General features: G+C 38.9%; 2 protein-coding genes across 3 annotated transcripts in view; both read right to left on the bottom strand.

Annotated features, from left to right (window-relative positions):
* Nucleotides 1–5,778, bottom strand: part of trip4 (thyroid hormone receptor interactor 4) — a 98,002-nt gene extending 92,224 nt beyond the window's left edge. The window contains exons 1-11 of the mRNA XM_034221301.1: nt 5,580–5,778; nt 3,759–3,940; nt 3,418–3,548; nt 3,004–3,222; nt 2,837–2,915; nt 2,635–2,740; nt 2,253–2,468; nt 2,037–2,163; nt 1,623–1,816; nt 1,386–1,510; nt 1,124–1,215 (exon numbers count right to left, since the gene is read on the bottom strand). Coding sequence (XP_034077192.1) covers nt 1,124–1,215; nt 1,386–1,510; nt 1,623–1,816; nt 2,037–2,163; nt 2,253–2,468; nt 2,635–2,740; nt 2,837–2,915; nt 3,004–3,222; nt 3,418–3,548; nt 3,759–3,940; nt 5,580–5,659 — 1,551 coding nt within the window. The 5' untranslated portion in view covers nt 5,660–5,778. The remainder of the gene's footprint in view (nt 1–1,123; nt 1,216–1,385; nt 1,511–1,622; nt 1,817–2,036; nt 2,164–2,252; nt 2,469–2,634; nt 2,741–2,836; nt 2,916–3,003; nt 3,223–3,417; nt 3,549–3,758; nt 3,941–5,579) is intronic.
* Nucleotides 5,779–6,694: 916 nt separating this feature from the next.
* The window catches only part of chrna7a (cholinergic receptor, nicotinic, alpha 7a (neuronal)), a 33,979-nt gene continuing 24,135 nt past the window's right edge, over nt 6,695–16,538 (bottom strand). For both annotated transcript variants that reach the window (XM_034221131.1, XM_034221132.1), the window contains 3 exons: nt 9,302–9,388; nt 8,819–8,928; nt 6,695–8,047 (listed from right to left, as the gene is read on the bottom strand). In XM_034221131.1, the coding sequence (XP_034077022.1) occupies nt 7,511–8,047; nt 8,819–8,928; nt 9,302–9,388 (734 nt within the window). In that variant the 3' untranslated portion in view covers nt 6,695–7,510. The remainder of the gene's footprint in view (nt 8,048–8,818; nt 8,929–9,301; nt 9,389–16,538) is intronic.

Genomic DNA, 16,538 nt, shown 5'->3' on the forward strand with positions numbered 1-16,538 from the left:
AGCACCTACATGCTTTGCCACATCACAGAGTCAGAGTCAAACCAGAGACCTCGTAACAATCTGGTTAAGGGTGGTGTTCATGGAAGACATCAAATGAAATGCTTGAGAGGAGCCACTACCATTTGTTTTATTTGTAATGGCAGGCTGCTCTTTGCTATAAATGTCTCCTGTGACTGTGATTCAAAACACGCCTTTTTTAATAAAAATAGCGGCTGAATCAACATAAAAGGCTGATGCAAATGTGATGTGTATAAGTAAACCATTTTGGTTGGATGTAAGTGGTATAATGAGGGTTTGTGTTTCAGTGGATTTTCCTCTGGTGCATACTGCCTCTAGTGGGAAATACTGTAATCTGGCAGAGATGCTGGTGGAAAGGTGCAGCCTGGCCTCTGCTGGTAGGAGAGGCGACTGCAGCATTCTTTACAGTTAGAATGTATGGTCAACTCAGAGAAATACAGTTTCTCAGGATCATTTCTAAGATATGCAAAGACGGTGTAGGAGAAATTATGATTCATTTAATACATAAAACTAAACCGATTTTCTGGCATTAACCACACAAATTACAATGATTTAAACTCACAGTCACAGTTGAGTTCATGTCTTCACCCTGGATGACAAAAAAGTGTTTCTCAATGTGTATATTGTCCTATACTATGTTATTTTAGATGAAATAGGCCTCTGGATGTCTAGAGAATTACAATGCACTAACCAACAGGTCTGTATTTTTAACTGTGTGTTAAAAAAAGTATTACATGATGGGACTAAACTTGGGGTGATTTATAGCCTCTAGGGCAGAGAGACAGATACAAACTAAAAGAAGGAAGAAAATGAAAAGAGTTCAAGTGGTCAACCGCAAACAACAATAAAATCAGTTACCGTGTCAAGGGTCGGCCAAAATGAAATCTTCCAAGTCACATTTCAACCTTTCAAAACATCTTGCGATTTTGTATAGTTTTTCCTTCTGTCCATCACTGCCTTCTATGGGTTATAACAAGACTTCCTACCACACGCACCTCTGCCTTGTTCAGCAATTCAATTAGGTTATAGTAATCTGACTTCCTTCAAAAAAAAATAGCACTGAAACTAAACCTATAATTCTAGTATGATGTAATGTTTCACTGACCTGTTCTCTGAACTGCTCCTGAGAGAGGCAGTCCGTCATATTGACGCATCCCAACAGGCAGCCGGTGGGGTAGTCTTTAGGAAACCTTGGATCTGCACAGAAAACAAGAGCAATCAAAGATCCCCAAACACACTCCGACCAAGTGGTTGATTTCCAAGATGTGTGCACTTCAATAAAAGTCATGTGTGTAAGACATCTTGTAGCAAATCACTTCCAGTATTTACTGTCTTGTTCGTGATTCACTGTGTACACTTTGCGTTACCTTTCTTGTAGATGTGGCGGTACATGGCTTCCACCTCAGCAATCTCCTGTGGAGACGGCTGCTTGGCTGCAGCAGCAATCCAAAGACGACCCCGATGGGATGAGTACCAAGTCCGCCCCTCGACCCTGCACACACACAAAATGAAATGTAACCTCAGCCTAAAGGAAAACACATCTCCATAAGAGTTTTAAACTCTGTTAGCACTGCGTTTTGTTGAATCTTTCCTTTGCTGCTTACCTCTTGATGCCTCTGACCAGCAGTGTGGCCCACGGTTGGTGCATGCTCAGGCACCAGCCCCCGTCAGCCATCTCCTGCAGGTCCTTGTCTTGGAGCCTCAGCTTTTGACGATCTTCTCCTCCCTTTTCCTCCGCCGCGCTCTTTCCCTGCTTCGTGTTTTTCTTGTAGCTTTCACTGCCTCCGACATCCACCCACTGGAAAGTTTATTCATTTTCAGAACCATTTTAATGGTAGATAAAGGACTATGCTGACATAGGCCGCATGTAGGATAAACAGCTGTTGATTTCCATCCATTTAACTCATGTTCTAATGAAATTGTATATTGTTACACTTGTCGAAAGAAGAGATATTTTGATATGGAGAGGTATACAATTTCCATTGTTGTTCCCAGTCAAAATGGCAGAAATGACCTACCTCAGGTGCAGCTTGCATTATGTTGGGGTTGACCAGGTCTCCGAGGGTCTGCCTTCCACCTTGTCTCGAAAACATTGGGGATTTTGAAGGAGAGTCGCTGTTCATAGCCCTGAGGGTCTCATCCAACCTAATTTGCATGTCACAAGGATGAGGAGTTTAGCACGATGAAAAATCTACCATTGCAACGTTGATTCAACGGGTGTGAGATCATCTTACTTGTCGTAGTAGTCGTTGAGGTTGTTTCCTTCATCAAGCACTTTTCTACCAGCAAAGTCCAGCGTGATCTTCCTATCCTTGCGAGAGGCATGGCGAAGGTCTCTCAGCTCCTCTTCCTTCTTCCTCAGCTTTTCTCTCTCATTGGGTGACAACCACTGATTGGATTCAGTGGCAAAGTAATCCGACTCATCATCCAGAACCTGTGTTCTCTTCACACTGGAGTTAAAAGGGGCAATACATAAATCATTTAGTTTTATCAGAAAGTTTCCTGATTACATTCTGTAGTAATTGATATCTCCATTTAAAGTGTGGACATTGCACAACAAACAGTAAACACATCTATTACTGTGAAGTTATTTCCTTGATTTAGTGTTTATAATACCTGTTCTTATCATATTCCAGCAGTTTGTCCTTGTGCTGGACAGCTTTTTCCAAGCCAGCCTTCATCTTGGCCTCTTGGTTTGGTAGATAATCTCTTTCTCCACCATCTGTCATCAATTAAAAAAACAAATGTAAAGCATTAATCCACGTCATTGTTTCACAGATTTTATTATTTAATAATACAGACTATTTTTGTCTCTTACCTCCCATAAGCTTCTTTCTTAGCTTCTGGCTTTTGTTGGAGTCTCGTTGCAGGATCTCCTGCTCCTCTCTTGTGCACACCTGAATCAGAGAAAAGCGCTTTTAGCAACACGAGTACCTCAAAAAATAAATGAATAATATATATATAAATTGAAGGACCTATACATACCAGGCTTCCACAGAAGAGGCAGGGTCCAGAGCCCTCTTGGTCACATACAATGCGACCACAGCTGATGCAGTTATTGATAAGATTGTGCTTTTGGGCGAGGCACTCACAAGCATGTCGACCTGGGAACAAGATGGACATCTTGTCTTGCCCCTCTTTAGCATAGAGATTGACAAACTTACTCTTCTTCTTTGTTGAGGATGAACTTGTGTTTTCCTGGGCCTGATGTCAAAAGAAATGAGAAGAGGGAACAAAATTAGATCAAATAAATAGATGGGGTGGACAAATTAGCACACATCAAAAAGGAAATGGAACCTTTACAAATGTCGTATGTCGTTTTTTTTTAACTCAAACTAGGAAAATGACATCATAAAGTAGGGGTTAAAATAACAAATACTTAGGGTTGTGTGAACTCACCCTCATCAGATCAATGGGGGTTTTCACTGCCTCTGGCTCAGGCTCTGATTGGCTCACAGCCATTACTTCCTGTTTGTTACGGCCCTTGCGTTTAGACTTTTTCAGGGAGTCTTTGCTCATGTCCTGTGAATCTAGGAAAGTAGAGCAAATTACAGATAGCATGTTTGAAATGTAATATCCCAGTTAATATATTTTCATTCGTAAAAGTATTATTCATTATTTACAACGATTAGTAGAGTAAGTAGTATTAGAGAGTTCCATAGAAGGTTGTTTAGCATTGGAGAATATTTATGTACAATAAACATCAAAATAGATGAAAGACATCCAACTTTTGGGCCTACCTGGAGATGATAAAGTTTCCTTGAGATGGAAAAGACTTGAGCTATCTGTGGTCTGTCTCTGAGTCTTCATCCATCTGCTGACGAACTCATCTATGAACAGTCCTTTCCTCCCATCTGTGCCCTGCAGGAGGTCTCCCATATAATCCTTAATCTCCTCAGCATTTTCGATGGATAGAACATATCTAGACAGCAGGATAACACAATTACCATTTAATGTAATAACATTTAGGTCATGTTATATGCAAGCTATTGAAGATATTCAGTAAGTGTACACTACTTGTCAAAAGTACTGATATACGATTCCACATTGACTTGGGGTCATCAGCTCATTAGCTGGTATAAAAGCTAGAAATAAAAAAAATGGTTGTGTGCTCCGTGTCTACCGTAGTAATACAATGATGCATTGATTTGGAGTCATGTGTGCAAAAGCTGTTGTTAGAAATCAATATGTATTAAAATACAACCCTTTTTTTTAAAATAAAAATATTGAAGAAAAGATATTTAGAAGTAGGACTCAAGTTAAGTTCAAATAAAAAAGGTGTGTCCTACTGTAGTAATAATACCTGGTATGCATTTGGAGCCACTGGGATTTGACATGATTTGAAAGCTATTTTAAAAATAAATAAAACTATTTATTTTGTATTATCAGTCATCAAATGAGGTTTGTGTCATAAGACTTATTTATTATACAAATGTTTTCAATATTGTTCACTAACATTTTAATAATAACATTATTGTTGGTCCCTGAAACTACTTTAAAATGATTTATTTATTTACCTAATATATCATATTTCAATGACTTTCATAGACTCTTATTGCACTCTTTCACTTTTTAAACAATTTGTCTTCTTGTATTTACTATTTACTATCACTATATGTTTCTGTTTATCTGTGTTTTGTGTTGCACTGTTGGAGAAGCCTGTGACACAAGATGTTCATCGACATAACTACACTGTAGCTATGTTCGTTTGACAAATAAAGAACCTTGGAAAGAACCCTGTGTTAAAAAGCGAGGGCTCTGATGTGAGCTTACTGTTCAATTAAATTCAAATAGCTTTATTAGCATGACCATGATGACATACAGTACTGCCAAAGCCTTGTACAATTGCGACATCTATAAATAAATATACATTATACATATAATGTTAAATTCATAAACATTTTTAAACAAATACGACATCCTGTTACAAAATGTAAGTATTTTGTAAATGGCGTAATCTTTTTAATCTTTAATATTGTTTATGCATGTTTTTTGGTTATTATTAAGCTGTCTTTGGCTCTATACTTGCTGTAACAAAGGCAAATGTCTCTGTGGGAAGAATACAATTATTCTGATTCTGTTTCTGATTCATGTTTTCTTTACAAGGAAAACAATATACCTTTTGAACATGAACTAAGAAAATACAAATAAAAAACACATGACTGCTCTGAAACTGAGGAAGAAGACGCTGGTGAATGTCTGTCAGATATCCAACCTAAAACAAGCTTCTCTTGAAAGTGTGATTTATATTAAATAAAGCCAGACAAGGTAGTGAATGTAAGCACCGGTTATCCGCTAGCCAACAGATAGCTTATACACCTGTCAAACTCTTTACCGGCTACTGTAACAGCTGTAGGCTCAAATGTATCAAAGGAAAGCGGTAGATGTATTTAACACACACATAACTTTGGATAAGCCCCTGACAACACATTGTATGTTATCAAAAAGCAAAGGTAAAACAGCACTAGCAAGCTAGCTGTCATTTCATCTCGGACTCTGGACAGATGCTAGCTGGTTGCCTGTCAGTCTTTAACAGAGTATTCTAACCAGAGATAACTTACTGGACGATGTCTTCACATGCCTCCAGCCCGAACTTGTGGTGTAGCTGGTTCACACACCACTGCAATAATGCCTCCGACATCTTTAACTGAAATACTTTACAGTCAAAGCTCACACCAAAGTTGCGGTGGCTTGTCAAACACAAACTGACTGTGTGTTTCCAGTCGACGACATAACAGAGGCGCACACATTGAAAGTAAGTGCGTGGCAGCAGTTAATTTCTTCCGGGGAAAGAAACCCGTGCTGGGTTAAGGTTCCTCTCAACTAGTATGATTTATCAAACATCAATAATGAGCTGTTGTGTTGAATCTATTACATGACATAATCACCCAAATGTCAAATAAATGAATTATAAATAAATGCTTGAGGAATTTTCTTTGAAATATTTTTTTTTAGGTGCTCCTTATTTTGTTTTTCTTTTGTTATTATGTATGCCTAATAATTAACAAAATACATGTTTTATTTTTGTTAATAAAATCTAATATATCATTGTTTTCCTATTTATTTTGCATGTGTATATTGGATTTCATGTTTTGCCTAATGTATTCTGTGCACAATTCTTTAATATGTGATCAATACAAATGAAATTAAATATATATATTTTAATTTTAAGTTACACTCAGTTTTTCACATTTTAATATATATATATATATATAAGTGGATATATGTGATAACATGTAATTGGGTGTACCTGTTAAGGTCAGACACTAGATGGCAGTTTTGTAACTTGTAAATAAATGCAGGTACCTTCAGTTATAACTTTTAAAAAAAACATTATTTACCAAAGTAAATAATATGCTTACTCTATAATAAGGTGGTGTTTACTAAATAGCCATATCCTTATTTATTGTGTTGGAAAGTAGGTAACATCTGTACAGCAATAAAAACCTTTTTTATATGTGGTCCCTATCTTCAAATAGAAAAAATACATTTATGTGTTAAACTTCACAGTACACAAGTCCTAGATTTGACATAACATGAAAAAGCAGACTTGGCAGTGATAATTTATTTTTCTAAGAATGTTATAATAAAAATATGCAACACGCATTAAGTGAGACAAAGAAACAAGGTTATGCTTATGACAATATAACTTGTATTAATAGAAATCCAACTTACAACACATAACTGTTTTGCATATACAAGTACTCATATGATGCAACAAATATATTTCAATACAACATATATAGAGGTACTGTAGTAGATGTTCTGTTTAGTACACAGAGTAGATTTTAGTGAGATTAGATGCATTGTAAAGAACAATAGTATACAGGCAACATTACATAACACAAAACAATAGCATTCATTGTAAGTATTGTTTATTAGCAAATTACACCAGTTAAACAATGCTTAGTATCTTCATGTTAAAACAGTACAAGGGTGTTAAATGTAGATGTTTTCCTTTAATATGCCATTTGACTGTGTGATATAAAAGTCAAGCCGTAAATAGTTTTTATGCCATACAGTACATACACTTTGCCTAAATCCTTAAAGGTGGGGTAGGTAATTTTGGAGAAACCAGCTCGAGTGCGCTAGAATTTGAAAATACACAGCCCGGAAGAACTGACCAATCAGGGCACGAGATAAGTTTGTTTACAGATGGAAGGCTGACAGGCCTTCCTTTTTACAGCACTACGGATTCCACAGATGGCATTTTTTTATGGATTTTTTGTCAAAGCACTTAAGATATTCATTGCTATCGGGATGTTAAGAGCATTCCATGGAATATAACAAAAAGTGTATCTCGAGCCGGTTTCTCAAACTTACCTACCCCACCTTTAATTTTAACTTTGACATTTTGACTTTAAATTTGACTTTAATATTTGGTTAAATACAAGTACCAATTAACTTTCACTTATCCAAATCCTGCCCAATGAGTTTAAAAATGTCAATCTGTGATGAGGTAGATTGGTTTAGGCTTTTTTTTATAAAGCCCTTAATTGAAAAAATCTTTGGAAATGGCCTCTACAAAGTTGGGTGCTGACATGAGAATTCCAATGGTGCAGAGGATAGTGAACAGAGAGAACGCCATGAGACAAAGCCTGTCGATAACAGCCGCAGCAAATTTCCACTCGTTGCACACAGACTCGTCCTTGTCTTGGCTACGAAAGCGTTTGGCAATGTAGCACACTTCATCCAGGATCTTAGCCATCTCTGGTTCCAGGCAGCCTGCAGACGGGCCCTGACCTGCGGGGAGGAGAATATCCTCCTCACCAGTTCGGCCAACCAGCTGCCCGCAGAGGACTCCAGATTCAGCAGAGGTTGCAACTGTAGAGTAGTGGAGGCTTTCCAGGCCACGGATGCCAACACAGAGCAAGTTGCCATTGTTGGACTGGGAAGTGCTAGCATTGAGCTCCATGCTGGTCAGGCTGTTCCGTGGAGCCTTGTTGTGACAGGCTGAACGTACCCGCTCTTCACCCGGGCGCTTCATGCGTAGGAACCAGGCACACCAGTTCAGGAGAATTACACGGGTCTTTGGGATGAAACAGTAATGAATGAAAACATTTTTTAAAAATGGTTCTTGATAACTTGTGATAAATTAAGGATACATGCACCAAAGAACATACAAGTCTGTCCTCATCTTTCCTTCTACATGTATATTTCTTTGTGGGAACACACACGTTCACTATCACAGAAGCCCAATCAGCTCTTCATTTCACAGAGGTGATTCAGATAAAACCAAAACTTTTCCCAATCAGTCCAATCATAATGAAACAGTGATTATATCATTGCCCCAGATGAATGAAGTACACAACTTAAAATGTCTGGTAGTATAAAGTATATTAAATAGCACATGTTTGTGTTGTATCCTTCATTGATAGGAAACCATTTTTAAAAACACTATTTGTGAAGATTTGTGTTTATGTTTTCATACTTTCATAACTGGATAACACACTTTAGCTGCTAAAGTGTGTTATCCAAATATGCTAAAGTTTAGCATATTTGAACACCTAAACACCTCTCAGCACATTTCATGTTAAAAATACCATTTGGTTTACACTGTCCTACTCAAGCAAATGAATATGTATCCTAATGAACCACTGTAAGTGGACTTTAACCTAATAAAAAACTAAAGCAGCATAATCAAAGCTAATCTCGATAGTTTATCATAATGCACTCTACAGTTTTGGGGTGTGGCTTGATGGAAATGACTAAAGTGTTGTTAATGGGGTAGTATCATAGACTGTATATATAAAGGGTAGTATAGGTGACAGATAATTGTGTTATATGAAACGACACTCACCCACTTTGGCATCTTGGCTCCATCAGGGTCATGGTGGTGATATTGTAACACAATAACTGTAGCAATTACAGATAGACCAACAATGACCATGGTGGTGGCAAAGTACTGAGCTGGGGGAAAGAAAAAAAGAGGAGACAGTTAGAATTGATACAGAAACTTGTGTCATATGCAGGTAACATTATGTGAAAAAATAAGCAGGATAAAAAAAATGTTCAGTATGAGTTAAAGGGCTCACAGAGAGAAAAACTCCCATCTTGCCTCAAGCACACTTTTTGATGTTTCAGAGAAACTAAACAAATTTGCAATTCAATGTTTTAAATATGGCGCCTCTGATCTCTAAATAGAAAACATCCATGTGTTGGTTGGCTGCTTAAACGTACTTATACTGTGCCATTGGGAGAATTTCTGATGAAAAATGACTACACACATTTTCCCCAGTGTCTTTCCATTGACAGCAGATGACAATCATGGCCCCTGGCTTACCTATTAAAGGCACCGAGTCCGATGTGGCGGGCATAATCTCTGCAACCAGCAGCATAAAGACAGTCAGGGAGAGCAGGACCGTAATGCCTGGCAAGGAGAACAAATCTCAGTAAAAATTCATAATAAAACTATTAAATGTTTAGAGAAGCGTAAAAATCACACAGTAATGACATGGCTTTGTGATTCTTTGATGTTAAATGTCTGCACAAGTTGGATGTGGAAGGTCAGTCAAACGCACATCTCCATATTGTAAAATGATATTGTAAAAATATGCACAAGATTAAGTGTGCTGTTGCCAGATTTTCAATGTTATGTATACTAAACATTTTTTAAGTTTCCAGTTGTAATATACAGAGTTCCTATTTGATGTTTTCATTTTGTTCCTATTTTGCATAAAGTCCTCCAATATGTTCCATGTATTTGTGATGCTTCTCTTCCACAAATTGGGTACTGCACTGTAGCCAAATGTGACGGGGAAGCTTATATTGTGTCACAGTCGCTGACTACATCACCTGAGAAGGTTCAAGCACGGAGAGAAAATGGCTTTCTGTTAGAATACCTGTGAGCAGAGTTTTCTCTAATGAGCTGACATCGCTAAGCCACTGGCTCTTTGGATGTCTCACAATAAACCTGAACTTCTCAACAGGATTAAGTCACATCTTAATTAACTGTAGGAATGCCGATGTACATTAGACATCTCTGGGGAAGAAAACTGCCTATATTTTCTTATATTCTTATATCTTTAAAGAAAAATTGGAGCATGTGAATCCTTTTAAATTTGTATAACCGGTATACTGTAAATATCATATCGAATTATGTATATAGAAGAGAATAACAGTTAGTCATAGTTAACCTAAATAAAACAAATTATTGTTGTTCTCAGTTGTCCAGCTAGAGCGGGATCCACCACAGCCTGCGATGGTGTGAGGAGCGGAAAATAGAGCCCCTATCTTGTGAATTGGGATCTATTTGATCGTACTTACAGTTACTGGTGGACAGAGGGCTTGCTCATTCCACAGTGAAAGTGTATGCAGCAGCCATCTCGTCCTGCCATGAGGGATTTGGCGGCAGGTCAGCCTTTTCTCAGCCACTAATGTCGCGGTTTTTGCGAGGGGTGAGGAGGCTGCGCCCAGTAGTGCGCGCCTCCGCCCCGCAGTGGGACCTGCCGCTGGTGCTCGAGACTCTGGTCACAGGACCATTTGAGCCTCTGGAGCTCTCCTCCCTGAAAGCACTGTTGTGGAAGACATACATTGCTACTTGCCTTAACGTCAGCCAAAAGAGTGTCTGAGTTAACCGCTTTATCGGTGCACCCGAGTTGTTTAATGATCCGGGGTGACAAGAGCGGGGCGACACTCAGACCGAACTCCTCCTTCGTGCCCAAGAGCCTAAGGATTGCGTTCAGGTCGAGGGCTATTCAGTTGGGGGGCTTTAATCTTCCACCCCATAGTGGGGCGAGGGAGGCTAAATTACACCTCCTCTGCCCGGTGAGTGTGCTGACATAGGCTATTATGTGGAGCCCACGGCTGCCCTTAGACACGCGGAACAGCTGTTTGTGTGCTTCGGGGGTGGGGTAACGGGAAAAGCCCTGTCCAATAAACGCCTGGCAGGCTGGCTCTGCGAGTGCATTGCACATGCCTACGGACAGGCGGGGAGAGCCTTCCCCACGGGGGTCCGTGCACACTCTACACGAGCTATGGCTGTGTCAACAGCCTTATTTAACGGCGTGAGTGTGGAGTATGTTATGGCAGAATCTTTATTACAGCGTATTTCTGGCATATTCATTAAGGCAACATGGTATAAGCTATATGATGTGTGTTACTGTGTTGGGTCACACAGAGTTAGAGAGACAATGGTCGTTCTGAATTATCAATAGATGTATTCATTTTAAGTGAGTGAGTTAGAGGAAATTCAGAGAAGGCCAGAGGTTATAAAAACAGTTAACCTTTGTTAGTTGACTAGCCTACTCCTAAAGGATGTCATGAGATAAGTAAACTTTCGACATCTGGAACATATAGTATAGCATTCAGAGGCAGAACATGTGATGTTGTGTGTTAGTTAATGTAAGGAAAATGAGAGTGCGTCATTTTAGAATCCTATATCCTCCTGAGACCCGAGGAAAAAAAGTGTCTTCCAATTTCCTTTTTTTTGTGATTTCCTACCTATTTAGGGTTAAAAAAACATCTTGCAATTTAGAGTTTTTATTTTTATTTTATTTTAAAATGTTACAGTATGTCCACTGTAGAGGACGTCGGGACCATATTAGTTTGAAAAGACAGCCAAAATTAACAGATGGACTATGTAACGTATTATGGTTATAGAGTGATATTAATACAATAATACATTCACCTTTATTTAAAACATGAATAAGTAATTGCTCTGAACATTGCTGTTTATTTGGTCACTAAAAAACTAGCTTGTTTTTTGGTGAATCTTTCCAGATCTTCAAAGACTTTGTAGTCAATGTAGTGGGAAAGTACCTCATTGACTCCAGTCGGCACGGGCTGTAGGGTCATCTTGACTAGTTTTATGGATGTGGTCTCCATTTGACCATGCTCATAGAAACAAAGCTTGCATTCCTGAGGCAATTCTCATGTTTCATGGCTCCACTTAAAATAAAAACAACAATAAGACATACGTGCTACTCTTGGCCCACAGTGGGCCATGTCTTTCCAGCTTGTCCCTATCTGTCTCTATGTATATCTGTGCGCTCATGGAGCATCCTGCATCTTTCCCCCCCTTCTTCTTGACCCTCTTCTATCCCAGGTGTGAAAGCCTCATCTCTCTCATCATCTGAGAGATCAAAATCTTAATCACCCTGAACTATCTGGTAAAGAAAATGTCTGCTTCAGTTCCGTCTCCTGCAACAATATTGAGTCATAAAGTCCATGAAGATAGTCCTGACGTCCACTAGAATGGACAAGGACATTTATAAAAGGGCTGTTATTTGAAAACTTGAATTATTTAATTGCTTTCAGAACTAATTATATAGTTCCTCACATGTTAATTAACATATAACATATACGATTTTCATGGTAAAAATGACAATTATTCAACAATATTTGACTTATCCTCCTGCTTCTATACAATTTTGTTTTTCGTATGCCAGCCATTTTGGATGAAAAGAAAGAGGAACTTCCCAGCATGCAATTTTAACCAATGACATATCACTGGAAAGACCAGGATGTCCTCTGTACAGCACATCAGGGTTTGATAGAGTAGCTCAAAAGAGTAAACGGAGATGCATGTTAACAAAATGTCCACTACAGTGGACATTTTCAATGGGCTGGGTCCCAGGAGGATATATGTCTCTGTAAAGTTATACTGGGTTGGAGCATTGCTGTAGGACTGCTTGAGAGCAGAGGTAATGTTTTCCTCGTAGTCAGGGGCGGCGGGTGTTGTAGGCTAGGGAAGGCTAAGCCTTCCCAAATATTTGTGTAACTGCATCCTGGTAAAATAAAAATATAATGTCTTTGACATTAGCGCTGCTACAGTATGCAGCCACCTGTGCCCTGTACCACGAAGCCAGTTCAACAGACCCTGGATATGTTTGAGTTATCTTAACTAACCCTAACAAACGAGATCTCGCTAAGCGGTCCTACGGCGCTGGTTATCAACTCGGTAAATCAAGCCAGGGTTTCTCTCTCCAGCTGGGAACGCGTTCACGTGAAAGGGGCGGGGTTAGCTACATTTGACCAATTACAAACAGGGACAAGTGTACTGACAGCGCAACATCATACTTCATTAATGAAAAGTAAACTAATATTAGACAAATATGAACTTTAAACATTCATGATGACTTAAACATATAATCCAGGATACAAGCCACATACTGTAGTTGCTCCTGCAAGGAGAATACAGAACAACTCGTTAAAAAATAAACTACCGAGTGTTTGAAAGCGTACAACAGTTTTATGATACTGCCCCATCTAAAACACGAGGGGATCGGACTTTATTACATTTGAGTTGAGTGTTTCGTCAACTTAATGTGTTGCTTAAAACAATACGTCTGCATACAGAATATGTGACAATGTAACTAAGTGTTGCACGGCCAGATACGGCTCGAGAAGCTGATAAGGAAATATTGTGATATCGATGTGAGATCGATGATCTGATTGATGATGTGATGTCAGTGTTATATGAATGATAAGTGCGACACATCGGCGTCTTCTCTGCATACGGCAGTTCAAACTGCATTTCCTTGTTCCTGTAATATGACTTGATAGATTTAAACTCCGCACACTGAGCTCTGATCGGTCAGCAGGCGGTGCTTTCACTGAATTGATCTCTTTTCTATAGACGCCGGAGGCGGGCAGCGTAAGATGAAAAAAAAAGTTATTTAGCCTTCCCAAACCTGAGCCTCACGCGCCGCCTATGCCAACCCAGTCTCGTAAAAAACGTGTAATAACTACGTTGGTCCACAACGTAGGATGTAGTATTTCTACAAAAACGCCTCTGAAATTGTAAGATCCCTACGTTTTTTTTCACCATTCATTCCAATGGCAGGCGTCTATGTCACGTGATCTTCAAATTTCTCCCTGCAGAAAAAAAAAACATGGCCAAACTTCGTTTTATTCTCGGTGTAAAATGCCTATTTTAAAGTTAGTTTGGTCATTAAAATGCGTTTTGATGTCATTTGATGCGAGAAATATGAGTTGTTATTTCAGATTATGTGTGCAGTGGATGTAGCCTACATGATCTTTAGTTTGCTAGTTATTACGAAGATTACTTCAGGAAATTGTGTTGATACAACGTTTTCATTGTTACCAAGGTGGTTGCTAGTGACGCTGCTATCGATATTATTTCTGTTATGTTGTGTAACAGTTTAATGGTGTAATCTTTATTGCTACCCCCTTCCCCGTCAATGTATAGTGTAAACGTATTAGTTTAACAAAATCCGCATCTAAAATTGTGGCATAGATATGTTATTTTCCCCTGTGCAATTCCAGTCTCACATCTCACAGCACATTCTTTCACACACACATACGGGTATTGGGCCGAGCGCGACACCGTACTTCCGGTCTGCGCCGTTTTACGCGAGGTGCAAGCAGCCGTACACCGTCTAGGTGTTGCTAAGCTTCCTGTACTGAATATCATCTATTGCCTTAATCAATATCTAGTCAACTCTAAAATACCACATATATGCAATGGCATGATAATATTATTGTGACAAGTGGGGTATTCACCTGGTGTTTCCAGAAATTAGACGTAGATGCAGCCAAAATCGACGAAGGTCACTGTCGTTTTTCCATACATCTGCAGGCAGTCTGTAACCCACACAGCTCTAGTTTACGCTGGTAACGACCTAAAGCACACCCCTCAAGTCCAGAGATGTAATCCGAAGACATGCAGCGATTTCTTCGGTCGTTAATTCAGAAAAAAAAACCTACTGCGCTCTGCCTGGCAAGCTAGCTGTTTATATTTGCACTTCCAGGATATTAGCACCTCCAGGAAAATGGCGCATTTATATATATTTATATGGCGCGTGTTGCATTGTGGGTAGCTCGTGACGTCACTGTGTGTGAAAGAATCGTTATAAACAAATACCGGAAACAGACCGAAAATACTTTATTCCGGTTGTGCTTGCTTTTCTCTTTGAAAGTCATCCCATAACGGCATTGTAATACACGGTTCGGCTGCATTAAATATTACATATATGCCGTAGTTCTCTATTTATAGAGCCCTGATGAGAAGACTTCTATAGACAAACATGAGGAACTGCCGCCAACACTGAAAACGTGACATGGATCATAAATATATTGTCAGCCATTAAACAACATCTTACATTTCTTTTCACACAATACGTCTCCTTGCAGTATCAACACTAATTCGACTGACTTTTATATTTGATCCAATTGGTAGATAGGCTGTACTTACACCATAAAGGTGCACAGCTGATATAAAGGGACACCTAGTGGTTAAAGCATGTTATTGAATTTCATTATTTTTATTATTAGATATTAATAGGATCCCTATAAAGTATATTCATTACTCGTTATTCTCTACTAATAGTTCATTAAAGACTGTATATAATGACTATTTTGCACATCCCTTTCAAGATTTCAAGATTTTCTAAGGTTTATTGACATATCATATACACAAACGGTGTAGTTATGCAATGAATGAAAAACGTTGTGTATACCTCCAGCAATGTTAACTATGTTGAAGCACTTATTTTAACTGATATTATACATATGTATTATACTCTTATATAAGATGTATGTAGATAGTATAAGAAATGTGCAGAATACGACAGTTTAATGGTGGAGGTATACACACATATTGATAGATGTCTTGTAATGCACTGTTGAGGAACCTGCGACCAAAGTTTTTCATCTCCGGCCTTGTCAGGTATTGAACAATCAATAAATAAAGAACACAGAATTATTAAATATAAAACACAGAATTTGTGTGATTATACTAAATGATTTACAAATAAACACCACTGCATATTTACAACTGTTACACATGCTGATGTAACGCAAATGTTTCCAATTTAAATGATTTACAAATAAACACCACTGCATATTTACAACTGTTACACATGCTGATGTAACGCAAATGTTTCCAACTTGGGATCAATCAAGTATATCTTATCTTAAGATGATCGATGGCTATACTGCCATATTTGCAAAATGTGCCTCTGAACCTTGACAAGTGCATGTTTCAGGCATTATCAATTAACAACAGGAGGGGTCACAAACATAAGACCCGCTGTTAAATAAAGCTCTTCTGACCTTAGCTGGCATGTGGGTATATATTAATGCTGCCCATTATGGGCACAAGCAATTTTCACCCATTTATTAATTATATGTTTTACATTTGAGTGTTTCCTATCCCCTAAACCTCCAGGGATGTACACAGTTTAATACTGGCAACTTCTTATTATGGGAAATACAAAAACGTGTTTTAAAACTACAACTCCCAGTAGAGACGTGCCATAGAACATGTTGCGAAACACAATAGCCAGCATGTGTAGTTCTGGGGACGGGGTGGGGGAGGGGGGGACGGGGCGGACCCGTTCAAATCCAGTTTTGGACAGTCTGCCGTGGTTCCATCCCATTTCACATGCTGTTCGACGCTCGGCACACTCTCCAATCACAGAGCTTGAGGACTATCACGGGGTTTGTCAAGCGAAGCGGAGAGAATACTTACTTCCGGGTGTAATATTCTGTAAAGCAAATGAGCTGCTCCGACCCTCGGTCCTGACGGACTCCAACTTGTGTTGCGGATTTTGTTA

The sequence above is a fragment of the Gymnodraco acuticeps genome, unplaced genomic scaffold (assembly GCF_902827175.1).
Source record: "Gymnodraco acuticeps unplaced genomic scaffold, fGymAcu1.1, whole genome shotgun sequence".
Classification (NCBI taxonomy): domain Eukaryota; kingdom Metazoa; phylum Chordata; class Actinopteri; order Perciformes; family Bathydraconidae; genus Gymnodraco; species Gymnodraco acuticeps.